The sequence below is a fragment of the Brugia malayi genome (assembly GCF_000002995.4).
Source record: "Brugia malayi strain FR3 genome assembly, contig: Bm_v4_Chr1_scaffold_001, whole genome shotgun sequence".
In the NCBI taxonomy this organism is placed as follows: Eukaryota; Metazoa; Nematoda; class Chromadorea; order Rhabditida; family Onchocercidae; genus Brugia; species Brugia malayi.
Window position 1 is genome coordinate 13899815 of NW_025062475.1, and position 15149 is coordinate 13914963.

Sequence of the window (15149 nt, forward strand, 5' to 3'; positions counted from 1 at the left end):
TATTGCTTATTTCAGATTGCTTTCAAGAATGCTTGCTGCGAATGGAGATGGCCCGGCAATGCCGGGAATATCTGACGTTCTCCGCTATTTGGAGAACGAACCTGTAATGCTCCATGCATTACAGGAGTTTATAAATATGACGCAGCAGGTAAGTATCTCATTTTTCATTTTATTTATTTATTCATTTTTCACAAATTGATTTATGGTCTTTATCCTTGATGTTGATACTTTATTGCAGTAGCGATATCATCATCTGTGTTTATAAGTACTGGAAATAATGATAATAATAATCATTGTATGTTTTTTCAGCGTGATAGCCTGCTGAATGCCCGCTTGACCGAGGTAGAAAGACGACTGGCGGGATATGAAGGGCGAAACGCCCAACAAGAAGTGGAAGTAGAAGAAATGGAGGAGGGACCGGCACCTCAGGAGCCGGAATTTAATATAGAAGAAGCAGAGTGGGCACCTCTGCCGGAAAGTGACGATGAAGCCGATTGGCTAGCGGAAGCAGAGCGTGCCCCTCTGCCAGATAGCAGCGAAGAAAGCCCTGAGGTGCCGGTGGCACCGGTGGAGGCAAGTGGTGTTGAGGAACCGGAAGAGGAAATTCGAGAGATCGTCCTGTAAGCTTTAATTTAATATATTGAAAAGAAATTAAAGCAAAATTAATTTTGCCAGTCATACAAAATGGATAAATCAGATTAAATTAAAATTTTTTTTAGAAGATCAAGGACGATAAGAATTGCGGTTCCAGCCACGAACACGGCGTTGGCTGCGGCGATACCGGAAGCATTCCGCCCCGCAGATCTAGGGGACCTTCCGGTACAGCTCCGAAGAGAGCTGGAAACACCGCAGGCGGAGCCGTACACGGTGATTCGGGCAGAAGGAAGTACCAACATCGGTAATTTTTTTATCAATGAAATAAATACAAAAATTCTATACTGATGGATAATCAGCTCTGTCTATGCAAATAATTTTTTTCTATTTTCAGTGTGTGGCATCTGCAACAGGCAGTTTGGGTCACTGAAAGGGTGGCGCATCCACACGTCGAGGATGCATAAGCAGGATGGTAAGTACTTTACCGCAATATTCTTAGTTATACATTTGGCTTGGTAAAAAAAATATCAAATTCATTAACTATGTATATTACAGGTTTCTGTGCCCGTTGTGGGCATTATCTCCTGCTTCCACCCAACTTTACGGCTGCGCAGAAGACTGCAGCATTGGAATTACATGCCCTTGACTGGTGCCCAAGGGCATGCGCAGCCGTAATGAAGGAAAGGCAGGTGAAACGCCGCCGTCTTAATCTTGTGGGGAGAGAAGAGGACACTCATCACCTCTTCGTTCCAGGTGAGAAATTTTTGACAAATTCATGAAGTAAAAATTGAAAAGTTTGAAAAAAAAAAAAGGAACTTTGAATGATTATAAAAAACAAACCATTAAACTCATAACAAACCAATGAATTTTTTAATCAATGAATTTCAGGCCAGTAACATCTTCTGGCATCCCCCATGCGGTCAACCTGTCGCTGCCTGTTCCGACAATTTCTCCACCTCCATCCAGCGAAGCCGGTCAAGCGGGTTAGTAGGCTTTAAATAAAATAGAAAATTAAAAAATAAAAAAAAATTGAAAGATGAAAATAAATAAAAAAAAAAAAAAAAAAAAAAACAAAAAAATAAAAAAAATACAAAAAAATAAAAAAATAAAAATAAAAAAAAAAACAAAAAAAATTAAAAAAGAATAAAAAATGAATAAAAAAAAGAAAAAATAAAAATAAAAAAAAAAAAAATCAAAACAAGTTTTTTTTCAACTAATATTGTTTATGAAAGCAGTTGAATTTTAAATTTGCTTAATGAAGTAGGAATCTGTAGAATTTTGGTAGACTAGTTTTAGATAATATAGAATTTTGGTTGCTAGTTTAGATAATATATACTATTACCCCTAGTTGGAATGATCAGAACTTGAAAAATGATTTTCATACCCCATCTCGAATTCAACTGCTTTTTTTATTTTTGAGTTTTGGTAGCCCTTATTTAGGCAATTAACATTTGTTGAATGTTTTTCTTTAACTTTTTGCTTTTGTTAAATTTGTTTCTTTTTTTAATAATGCTACTTTTTTTTGTTGAAATTTAATGTTTTCATAATTTTTTTTGTTTTATAGTTAAGTTTATAATATTAATTTTAGTGTTTGTTTTTTTTAACTTTTTTTTTTTTTTTTTTAAACTAAGATTTATTAATAGTTATTAGTAATGTTGAAATATTGTATTCTAAATATGAATAAGAATCTAAATATAGCTATGTTAATATTTTTTGATAATTTTTTGATGATACTGTTGTCAAAATTTCAAATTTGTAGGGAAATTTTTGTTCTATTTAAACGCAATTTCCATTTTTATTTTCAATTTCGACATTATTTTATTTTCACCTTTTTTTTTCAAGTTGGTTGTTTTCCCGATGCTTATATTTACTTTTTACTGAACCTTCTTTTATTGATGGGGTACCAACTCGCGTTCTAGTTAAGTTTTTAATATTTCATGTTTAAATGTATTTTGAATATTTGACAACATTTTTGTTATGTAGTTGTAATTCAACTGATATTTAATATTTATTTAGTTTTATTTATAATATTTAATTTTTTTGCGCGCTTTTTTTACATGTACTACGAGTTGGTACCCAATTTGGGATTTAGGTAGCCATTTATAGCTCGATACTTATTTTTTGGCACTAAAATTAATTGAAATTAAGCATAATTTTAAGCCAGGAACATTCTTTTAAGCTGAAATTTCAAATGTTTAAATTGTAGACTTATCTAACTTTTTAGCCTTCTTGAATTCTTCTATTTTCATTTGTCAAATTCCAAATTTTCTGAATGAGTTATTAGATTTTCCAATTTTTAGTTCAATTTCCAAACATTAGAAAAACGAAGTTTTTGTTTTAATTTCCTAATTTTCCAATAATGATTTTTGGATTTTTAGAATTTTTTTGAAATGCAAATTATCTTCGATTATTCTTACATTTTTAACTTTTTGTTGCTTTTTTTAATTTCGATACTGTTTTCGTTTTTCATTTTTTCCAATTTATCCCAATCATTTTGGGCATTGGAATATTTTTGTATTTTTTTAACCCCTCTTTAAGTTCTTTACCGATTTTCAATTTTTCTTTTCCTCAATTTTTTTCCGGACTTTTTTGTTGCATATTTTCTGATACTACATTTTGTTAACTGCATGCTTTCTGCTAGCTCCATTAAATTGATCTCATTTTTTGGCATATTTTTATTTTTAAATCAAGTTGTAACTTTAAATAGCTCCTTTCTTGCATGTTTTTTAAATATTTAATTTCACTAACTGCATGTCTTTTAATAGCCTCACCTATTTCTCCTCAGCATTTTTGACTGATATTTAGTTAACTTCATATTTGCATGCATTTTATTTTTTTCTAATTGCTGCATGGTTTTCGCTAATTTCACTTACATTTTCAAATTATATTTTAAATTGCTTGCATTAAATTAATTAATTCATTTCCCTTTTCCCTTACTTTTTCTGCATTTTTGAGTTGCCTTTACTAACTGCATGCTTTTGCTCGTTACTTACTATTAATGCATAAGTTTTATGTGATTTAACTATGAGCTTTTTTTTGTTTTATTGACGTCGCGTGTATTTTACGTGACTTAATTAAGTGCATTTTACGTTTTTTCAACTAATTGCATCCTTTTGTTTGTTACTTACGGTTCATGAGATCATTTTAGTTTTTTTAAGTAACTGCATGTTTTTGTTAGGCTTCTGTTTATTACTTATCGTTGCCGCATGTTCAACTAACTGCATACTTCTGTTTTTTTCTTTTCTTTTTTACTTATTAATATTGCATGAACGCGGTTCGACTAACTGCATATTTTTATTTATTATTATATTTTATTTATTTATATATTATATTTTATTTATATATTTTATTATTTTATTTATTTTATGCGTTACTAACTGCATGCTTTTTTATTGCTTATTGCTATCGCAAGTATTTACGCGATTTGATTAATTGCATGCTTTTATTTGTTACTTATTTTTGATGCTTCATTTTATATGTCTAACTAATTGCATGCTATTGTTTCTTACTGTTATTGCATGAATTTTACGTGATTTAACTAACTGCATGCTTTTGTTGGTTTTTTATATTTATATATGTTATTTATATTTATATATGTATGATTGCATGTTTTTGTTTTGTTACTTATGCATGCTGCATGTTTAACTAACCGCATGCTTTGCATGCCTTTGTTAAGTACTTATATTGGTGCATGTACTAAATGCATGTTTTTCGTTTGCTATTTATCCATGTTGCATGTTTAACTGATTGCATGCTTTTATTCGTTATTTAATGTTCATCCGTTCTTTTACTTTTTTTTAATTAATTGCATACCTTTGTTAAGTACTTATATTTATGCATGTACCAACTGCATGTTTTTGTTTGTTTGTTGTTCATGCTGCATGTTTAACTAACTGCATGCTTTAATCCTACTTATTGCTACTGCATTTATTTTATGTTGTTCAATTAACTGCATGCTTTTAGTTGGTATTTCTTATTGATGCATGAATTTTACGTGTTCAATTAACTGTATTTTCTTGTCTGTTACTTGTTCTTATTGCATGAATTTTACGTAGTTCAGTTGGCTCACCTTATTTGAAATTAACTGTTCGTGTATTTCAGATTCAATTAGTTCATTTTAATCGTACATTCAGGAAAAGAAGAAGAAACGGAAATGTGCAGAATGCAAGAAGTCGGTGTGCATTTTCAATTCGATCCCGATATTGTTAGTTTACCACGAACTTTTCTGAGATTCCTGAGATTGCGCACATTCCTGCAACTATAAAAATTTTACTTAGGAACGATAACATTTAAAAATTTATGAAAATCAATTAATTTTTTCAATATTGATATATGCTGTCACTTTTAAATAAAACGACTTTCCCAAAAAATAACATAACAGATAACTTTCACACAACAAATGTTTACTACCGATGGAAACGAACAAACTCACACAATCAACAATCAAACCAATCATTCATTACGACACGACAAACAAGCCAAACAGGTAGTAATCATTTATTTGGCTATCGTAAACTAAATTCTCTTCGATCTTCTATCTTAGCATGGAAAAGCTGTGAGTATTAGATAGGTTACTGAATTTTATGCACTTTCAATGCATGTTAACTGCTGACTGCATGATGCACTCTCATGTTGCACTTATTCATGCAGTTTCAGTTTACATAATACATGCCAATACAAATAAATTCCATTAATAATTTTATTATTCATTGCAATATTTTTAAAAAATGATTTTTGCAGTCTTAATTTTTAGAAAATCTTTTACAGAAAACAAAACTATTCGTTAATAGTTGTATCTTTTTCATACATTTTATATCACACCAAGCATTTATGTAATTATGTGCTTTACTCGTAATACTCATCAGTTTCAATTTCTTAAGACAAATTTATATATGTAATTATTAAAACTGCGTGAGGAAAGTAAAGCTATAAAAAAAATTTATTGGGAATTTAATTTTTACCATTAGAAATTGAATTTATAAAAATTTTTAATTAGTTTCTTTTTTTTTCAAATTTTCGTATCCATTTTATAATCAATAAGCTATTGAAGAAAATTAGTACTTTGTTTTTATTTGAAAACCTTTTAAATTTATTTTTCAATGGGACACAAAATTAAGACTTGCTTCAAAGGATTTAGAGTGTCAAACTTTACCGAATGAAATCGACAAAATTTATAGAAAAAAAAGGCAAATAACGTTCACAAATGAATTTATTATTATCATCAAAATTTTGCCAAACATAAGTAAATTTTTTCTTGAATAGTAAAAGATTTTGCCAAATTTTATTTCTCAAAATTTGTCTTAAGAAATTAAAAAAAAAATTTCATGATTAATAGTTCATTCTAGAGCTATTAAGTTTAATTTTGTTGTTGAAGATATTTACTTCCATTCTAGAAAATTTCAAAAATTCTAATTTTTTCAATTGTATTTTTTGGTATAGTATATTAAGGTTTTATCATACTTTTAAAAATAAAAATAAGTTTCAGGACGAGTTTCTTTTTGTTTTTACAAAAATTACTGGTATTTTATTTTTTTATTGATAAAATGCGGTCTTACTTCTGGTCTTTAAGTATTGTTAATTAAGTATTTTTTTCTGTAATTTTTTTTTAATTTATTTGTTTTTTTTTTTTTTTTTTTTTGTTCTTTAATTTTTGAACTTGATTTATTGCTAATTAAAACTTAGATTTTCATATGAAATTATCTTCTGCTATGTTTTATATCATTTAATATTATTAAGATTTGGTTTTGAATATTTAAATAATAATAGTAATAATTGCTTTTCAATACATAATATAATTTAGTTTTTCCCCGCTCTTTCAAATGTTTCAGTAATCAATAATATGAGAAATAACAATATTAATTGTTCCTTTCTAGATTGTCGTCTTTTGTACATGTTTTTAGATTCAAATAAATAATCATTCAATGAATCATCAATTATTAATCGATGTGAGATACAATACAGTTTTCATCATCATCGATCATTTCTGCTTATTTTATATCAAAACAACGATAATCACAATTTTGCATAATTAAATAACATTTTAACTGCCACTCACATTATACTAACAACATCATACATCACTCAGTAACATAATTTAGTTTGTGTCATTTTGAATATGCGAATTATTTTTTCTACTTAATTCATAGATGCATTATTTTATTTTAAATTTAAAACTTAAAACTTATTATTTGAAGTGGATAATGGCTTGTGAATGGTGAAAATATTTTAGATAATGCCAATAATTTTAAGGACTAATTTATATTCAAACTTGAGCAAATTGAAGTCTCATTTCAACATTTAGCAATCATTTCTCTCATTTTTTTCCCTATAGAAGATTATAGAATGCTGAAATTACAAATAATCAAAATTATCACAAGGAAAACATTGGTTTCCTTTTATGTATTAATTGAAATTCAACAAATAACAGCAAGTAAGTGCTCGTTTTCCTTTTCAATAAAATTTGTTTTACCTCTTATTAATCTTATTTCAAAATTACTATAATAATGATAAATAATAATAATAATTGATAATAATAATAAAAATAATAATAATTTATTATTATTGTGTGCATTACTAATCTTTCATATTTCTCATAATCTATTGTTAGCAAGAAAAGAGAGACAAAAACAATTTTACAGTGTTCTGTTCACCATTTGGAATTCGAACTAACGGCGAAATATCATATTTACCTTCGTCATTACAATCAGTAATAGAAGAAGGTACAATGGCATTGTTAAAATGTAATACAAATTATATCGCAGTTGGCTCGGTGACTGCTTTTTGCGAGTCAAATTCTAAATGGAACAAAAAAATAGGTGAAAATTAAACTAAATTGTGAAAACAATTATACTTTAATCATTTTTAAACTTTTTAAACTTAAACATCTTCAAACTATTAAACTTTAATCATTTTTTTCTTCTACTGATTGAAATTAAAGATTTCAATTAAATTACAAAAATTTTATCAGAAACAATCAATCAGTGTAGAAGATAGATAATTTTGTAACCATGAAAACTGAATCAGTTAATTAATTTTAGGTAAATGTGTTCCGTTGGATTCTGGTAAACCGTGCTCACAAATCGAAAATTTTCCTGGTACCATTCATTATATGACGGTTAGTATTGAAATTAATTAATTAAATGGTTTCACCACCGCAAAAATTACTTCAACAGCTCGAAAGAAAGATTTCAAAAAAAAAAAAAAAAGAATTTAATGCAGAAAGATGAATAATTCAATGTTTATAGCCTTATACGACCAAGGAAGCACCACTAACTAAGCTTGTTTCCGGTACGAGAGCCATCTTTATATGTGATCCGGATTTTACAGTAAAAGGTGAATCTCAGTCATTATGTTTCGATGGTAGATGGTCTGCAGAGCCGCCAAAATGTGTATCAATTTGGTCAGGATATTTCCTTATAAATGCAAAGTATTGTGAGCCAATCAAAGTGAATAATGGCACAGTAAGTTGAAATAAATTTTCAAAATTCATTTATTATTAATAATAATTTTGCTATTACTGTCATCATTTGTCATCTATTATTATTATTATTATTATTATTATTATTATTATTATTATTATTATTATTACTATTATTATTATTATTATTATTATTATTATTATTTATTATTATTATTATTATTATTATTATTATTGTTAATTATTACTAGGTTAGTTGCAGAAAAAATATTCACTAGTTAACTAAGCTTAATAAAGATTTGGTCTATATTAAGCTTAAAAGTTTTTTTTTCAGAAAGTCATAAAAAAAGGAAACAAATTTTTGAAAATATATCAAATAATTCTCTTTAAATTGAAGGAAAATGTTTCATTTATTTCAAATGAAATTGTAATATTACTTTAAAGGTAATATACAGTGGTACTACAATTGATGATTCCAAATATGATCTTAACACAATAGCAGTAGTGAAATGTGATCCAGAACACGTTTATTCCGGATCATCACAACATGTTTGTATGGGATATGGTAAATGGTCCGGTCGTTTGGGACTTTGTATTGAAAAGTGAATTATGAGTCATTCTTTCTATTAACTATTTTGCTTATCACTGAAATGTTAATTTTTTATCATTTTAAAAATGATTTTTCCTTTTCTTTAACTATTAGTTATATAATTTTGGGAGTAACCTTCATGATAAAGTAATTTATCTAATTTATCTAAAAGTAATTTATCCAATGTTATTTTATGATATCAATTTCATATCAGTCATTTCTTTTTCTTTCCTTTTTTTTTTCCTTCTTCTGATATAGCTATTCTGCGGTAGTAATTGGGTAAATTTTGAAAGAAATTATCAAATGCAATGCAATCTGTATCTAATTTTTCAATTTAAAAATTTGTAATTACTATATAAATGTGATAATTATGGTACTAAGAAAATGAAATCTGAAAACAGTGGATGGTAATAACTAACAATAGAGTATTAAAAATTAACAACATATAATTTAACAAAATATTTAAAAAAAAAAATTAACAAAATAATTAAATATAAAAGATGGAAAGATTTGATTTTATAATAAGAATATATCTTTAACAATTTTGTGTAATAAATTCATTAAAAATTTATTTATGACTACACATTTGATTCAGTTCATTAATTTATTAATTCATTTATAAAATAGTCGAACATTTTGCTTTTTGGAATTGTCTCATCAATTTTATTATTGATTTTTAAATTTCAAAATCAAATTCAACTATTTCGATTAAATTTGTTACTAAATGCAACATTAAGATTTAAACGCAATGGTAAATAATCCGAAAGATATTCGTAACTATCACAACTTATCACTTTTCAGGTATTCTACATGACACATTTGCTGGTAACTTTTCATCCTTTTTTTTAAATTATAGTCAATATAGAAGATATAAATTGAATTTTAAGCTAAATGAAAATAAAACATTGACTGATGTTGTTCTATTACAATCATACCTAACACTTCATTTACGTTGTAACACGTGAATGACGTGATCAAGAAACAATACGTAATATTAGACCATTAAACTTTCAATAGCACTAAATTATGAAAAAAAAAAAAAAATTGTTTAGTTATTTTTGACTATTAAAATAACAAATGTTAGAAGAAAATGAGTTATATAGTATGAAATTTGGAGAGAATTAGTGATTGATAAGAACAAAAAAAAAAGAAATAAATCTTAAGATTGGAACTATGATAAGATTTATTAAAGTTTTTACAGAGTTATATTAATTGGAATTTAGCATTTTCACTCATTAAATATCCGAAATGAAGAAAGCACTGTAAGAAAGGAGGGAGCAGAGATAGATAAGATTAGCGGAAAAACGAAATTGTAAATAATTTCAAAAATAAAGAAAAAAGGAGGGAATATTAGTAAAAGGTAAGAATGATGAAGGCTTTTTTATCATAAATTAGAGTTTCTTTTTTATTTTTTTTCTTCTGTTTTTCAGTTTAGTTTGATTCATTCTGTTAATGTAATTATTCCTATTATAATAATTTTTTATAACTTAAATGGTAATTTATTTAAATAAACAGTTTCTTTTTTTTTTTTTCAGTTTAAAAAATGTTATTAGAAAAAGATAATCGAATATTAACGATAGCTACGGAAGCATTGATGCAGGATTTCGAACCACGTGATGCTATTCCGTTTATGTGTTCGGAGGAAATCTTTACTGATGATCAACAAGAAGTTATCCTTAGCATGGTTGGTTGTTTTTTGTTCTTTTTCTCTTCCATAACAAATTTAATATTTTACATTTTTTAAAATGATTGTTTTATTTGTTCGGATTCTTTTTTGTTTTTTTCATATTTTACATGGTTCATTGTCTTTTTTTCCTAATTTGGTTGTTCTATCACGTTTTTCACAAATTCTCCAAATATACAATAATGGCAAAATAGAATAGGATTTGTTTAAATTTCGTAGTTTTTAAATTGATGAAGTAAATTATGTAAAACATAGAATATGCTTCAGTGGTTGATGCAAAATTTTGTAATTATTTCAGTTGGACTGACGCATATCGGTTATTATTGTCACATAATTTTTTGAATCATTTCATATATTCATATAGTATTTCTCATATATCTTTTTATGTAATACATTCAAATGTAAGAAAGACATGTCAGATGGAAGTAACTTATTCTTAGTATTAAAAAATAGTTAAAAATTATTGGTAGTGAATATGATGGGTTGGATGAGTACATAATTTGTTTGGTAGAAGATACGAGTAATTAGGACACATTATAAAAAACGGATCCTCCATGAAAGTGATGCACAGTGATCATTTTGTTCTGAAGTTAAATCAGTGTAGAAGAATCTTGTAAAAATTTCTGAGATTCAGTTTTCTCCTATTCTTGCTTCCTAGTTGTTCACTTTTATTTGCAGCGTAAATTTCTATTAATCTTGTTCGAATTCATATTCACTTACAGACAAGACGTGCTCTACGTGTGATGGAATTTATTCGGCAATATCGGAAATCAGCGAATGCCCTTGATCCATTAATAGCATATTTTGAAAAATATGGACAGAAACATTTGGCACATCTTTTATCGAAAAATTACCTACCTGATGAGCGGACTTTATTAACGCCTACTGCGCTAGAAGATCGACTTTTCCGAGAAGGAAATGTACCGAGATTACCTTTTTATCGCGTGTTACGAGTAAATCTGTTGGAAAAATTGGAGAGTTTACTAGTCAATCTATCATCGCAAGGTTTTAAAATTTCAAATCCATAAAAATCCAGATTTTACTTTTTCAAATAGGTTAGGAGATAACAAAGTATTTTTCTTTTTTATGCATGTATCGACATCGTAGATCGAAATTTCTTTATGCGATTTTTTAAGAACAGTACGATATTTAAAGTGAGAATGAGAATACGAACACTAAAAAAGCATAAACGGAACAGAAGAGAAAGGAATAAAGAAAAGATTGGCTAGCAAAATGAAAATTATAATTAGTGCGGGATGTAAATGTCTTGAATTACGATTTTTAATCTATTGTCTGAGTTCTTGTTGTATTCCCTGCAGTTTTTGATTTGAGAGATTTAGTTTACGTTTATTTTTAATGTACCATTATGAGTGTTGTGGAATTCATCACCTATTAATATTGCTTGACTTTGCAATTTTCCCATTTTACTTTTTTTTCGTCAATTCAAACTCCGATTTAAAACTATTTTCATGGTGTATATTTTTTCACTGTGCTTCCCTAATCCAGATTTTGAATCATTTAATTTCATTTCTGTAAAACTTTTCCATAACTTATCCATCTCTCTTGCTTTATTAATCAGCAGCAATTTGCATTGCAGATCAGTTTTGGCTTGTCATTCATGGGTTTCCTGGTTGCGGCAAAACTTTTTTAGCTGCTACTGTTTTACATTCTCATCCAATATTACTAAGTCGGTAAGGTTTATAGTAATTACCATTTTACTTACTTTTGTTTCATTTTGTTGAAAAGCCGATTGCATTAGGTAATTTTGGTTTTGTGAAAATTTCTGAATTATCTCCTAAAAAAAAAATTTTTTCTTTCTTAAAAGATAATTTAAAAATGATTTTTTTCTAAAAAGAAAAAAAATTCTAAAAAATGATTCTAAATTATCCCGAAATCATTTGCCTATTTCACCCCTATTTGCTTCATTTGTTACTTTTTTTTTTCAAATCAGACTAAATCGAAATCGATTTACAGCTTTCTGAATTATTTGATTTTATAGATATTATGAACACGTTATATGGGTTGAGGATGGTCGTACCAATATTAATCAGCTACCTGAAGTTTTTTCAAATTTCCTATTTTTAGCAACTGATGCATTGGTTTTAACTGGAAAAGAAACTCCTGTACAATTCTTACCACTGGTGAGTTTTTAGGGAAATAATTTTTTAGAATCATTTTCGCTACTAGGATATTGCTGTTTATCATTTTTATTATAATTATAAACAATGAATTTCAATATAATATACATCACAGAGTCTTGATAAGTTGTAGAGATGTTACTGTAAGGTGCTGTTTTTCATTTTCATATTAAAAAGGTATGACACATTCATAATTGTTTATTTTAGGCCAAAACTGCCTTGCGAGAAAAGCCAAATACATTAGTAGTTCTGAATGATGTTTATCTTCAAGAAAGTGTGCGTTGGTTCGACCAGCTAAATGTTAGTTTCTCTTTTTAGAAATTAATTGACCAAATAACCTGCAAATTTCATTTGCTTTTAATTATTTTGCAATAAAAGCCTTCCTCATCTTTTCTCATAATTTTGGGCGTAAATAAGTTGTCTAATATATATTCACCCGACGATGAACATAGCTTAGAAGATATGTTATGTATTTATGTTGCGCAACTGTACAATATTAAATTTGTTTTATATTATCTTGATAATATCTTTCTGAATAACTCAATTTCAGTGCCGTATTCTTGCAACAAGCCGTAATTTGGAACTATTCCAAGTATCCTCTTCAAATCCCATACTTTTTGCAGTTGATCCACCTGGTTTTTCTTTCACCGAAACGGAGGTTTTGTTCCAGCAAATGCGTTCTTCTACTACGATAACTTCATCTTCTTTTCATGATCATCTTTTTCATATTCATAAAAAAACAATGGGCCTACCTGCACTTCTTGGTATAGTGAGACAACAAGCATGCGACAGTAATAATGAGTATATTTTTGGATTGTTTGATTAAATCACAAAAAATCTTATTTTTGATTACTTTTTTTTTTTTGCTACAGAAGGAAATAAATTGTTTTTTGTTTTCAGCTTCTATAATTTACGTTACTTATTGGATTATTACTCTGTCACAACTATATCAAATTTTACTTATTATAAATACAAAAATATGGTTGATGCCATTATGGAATCCTATAAAACTGTGAGTTCTTTATCATGTTTTCTTCAGTGCTTAACAAATGTCTAATTAGTTATGAATTTGGATTTTTTTGTTCAGAAAATCCTTCTTTAATTTTAATTCTAGAGTATTTTAGTGTTTAATCTTATCAAGTTATAGTGCTAATTTCTGGTCGTTAAAATAAAATTTAATAAGAAGTATGTTTTTTATCTCGTTCCATTTAGATTTTTTAGAAGATGCTCAATAGTATACGTATTTTTCTGTACTACAGAGCAGAAAAAAAAAGTAATATTCAATAAAGGATTTCTGATGTCACCAACAAAAACTTAAGTTATTGGAAGATTCTGATTTTAAAATGTAGAAATTTCAATCCATATTTACTTAATTGCAATCACTTCTTTAATAGTTTATTTGGTATTGCTAATTTGTTCATAAAATGTAACGTCCTTCTTTATACCTTTCTTTCTCCAGCTTTCCAAAACTGTTGACTAAGTTCCTGAAAAGAATATTTCAATTAAATTAAACTAATGACAGCATTTTTCTATATCTAAAACCATCTAGTGCAAAGGCAGTTATAACTTTTATACAAAATATATTCATGCCAAATGTTTTGTTTGTGACATTTCATTTTTGATGAGTGAAGTGTTCCTGCGTCATATCTAAGAGTTATTTTGACAAACTTAGCCAAATGCGTATTATTTCAGTTAACTAGACGTCAAAAAATAATTATGGAAACATTTATCATTTTTGGCTATGATCAATGGATACCGCTAGAGGTAATTCTTTAAAGAATTATTTGTCAAGAATGCTTGTATGATTCATGCCTAGATCATATTAAGACATCCTGTCTTCATATTTCTCCTGATAATTTGTTGATTATGCGCTTAGTTGATTTTTGCATATGATTTCTTTTATTTCAGATCGTTTCATTATGTATTCCGTTTGATATATCTGGAAACCAAAATATTTTGTATACTGCGTTGCAAGAATTAGAACCATTAGTAAAATCATCATTATTGGGTAAAAGAATTGCTGATTTGGATGGTAAAGTTGATAATGATATGCCATTCATGTATGATTTCCACATTAATCGTATCATGTATTCATTTCTTTGTGTCACGGTTAATCATCAAGCGATTGAGGTGGAGTACCTTTTTTTTTTATAAATTATCCAGCTTTTTCTGGTGAAAGCATATTGTAAAATCTTTTTCAAGCATTATATGGAATAAATGAATATACAATTCATACACTGCATAATTAAAGAGTGATAAACAGTTTGATATTAAATTTTAAATGACTGAACTTCAAATTCAATGTGATTACACTTTAGTAATTGATGAATGACGCTGTGACAATGTTTATCAGTGAATGTAATACAAATGAGAATTGCAGTAATTTGTAAATATTCTAGAATTAATTATTACTTTATCTTATTTCAGGATCGCCTTCGCTTATTCATTCGTCCAAATGTTTCTTCATTTTTGTTAGGCAATCAACGTATGGACTCGAATTTCATGCAGCGTATTCACTCTTACATAGATCTTCGTCCATATTTATTCCAAAAAATAACTTACGAGGAATGCAGTTTACAAAATGGACTAACTGTACAGTATATTGAGAGTGGCTTACATAATAGCAGTAATAGTTGCTATATCAATGAATCCGATAATGGTGTAATTGTCCGGAAGGAATCAAACAATGCTACTAAAAATTGGACTGATAGCTGTATTTTCATGTGA

General features: G+C 27.7%; 3 protein-coding genes across 3 annotated transcripts; all 3 read left to right on the top strand.

The window, feature by feature from the left end:
- Positions 1-28: 28 nt before the first annotated feature.
- Bm17432 (Uncharacterized protein) lies at positions 29-4858 on the top strand (the record flags this gene model as incomplete). Its single annotated transcript, XM_043077810.1, has 7 exons — positions 29-148; positions 310-620; positions 720-898; positions 989-1066; positions 1150-1347; positions 1488-1577; positions 4728-4858. 7 exons carry the CDS (start codon positions 29-31, stop codon positions 4856-4858), a joined length of 1107 nt encoding a protein of 368 aa, XP_042933744.1.
- A 2460-nt stretch (positions 4859-7318) lies between these two features.
- Bm9263 (conserved hypothetical protein,hypothetical protein) lies at positions 7319-8617 on the top strand (the record flags this gene model as incomplete). Its single annotated transcript, XM_001895047.2, has 4 exons — positions 7319-7409; positions 7632-7708; positions 7839-8054; positions 8456-8617. 4 exons carry the CDS (start codon positions 7319-7321, stop codon positions 8615-8617), a joined length of 546 nt encoding a protein of 181 aa, XP_001895082.2.
- Positions 8618-10143: 1526 nt separating this feature from the next.
- On the top strand, positions 10144-15149 carry Bma-ced-4 (Caspase recruitment domain containing protein; the record flags this gene model as incomplete). Its single annotated transcript, XM_043077811.1, has 10 exons — positions 10144-10284; positions 11007-11289; positions 11882-11975; positions 12284-12425; positions 12630-12722; positions 12973-13223; positions 13323-13434; positions 14115-14186; positions 14331-14552; positions 14850-15149. The coding sequence occupies 10 exons, from the start codon at positions 10144-10146 to the stop codon at positions 15147-15149; spliced, it is 1710 nt and encodes a 569-aa protein (XP_042933745.1).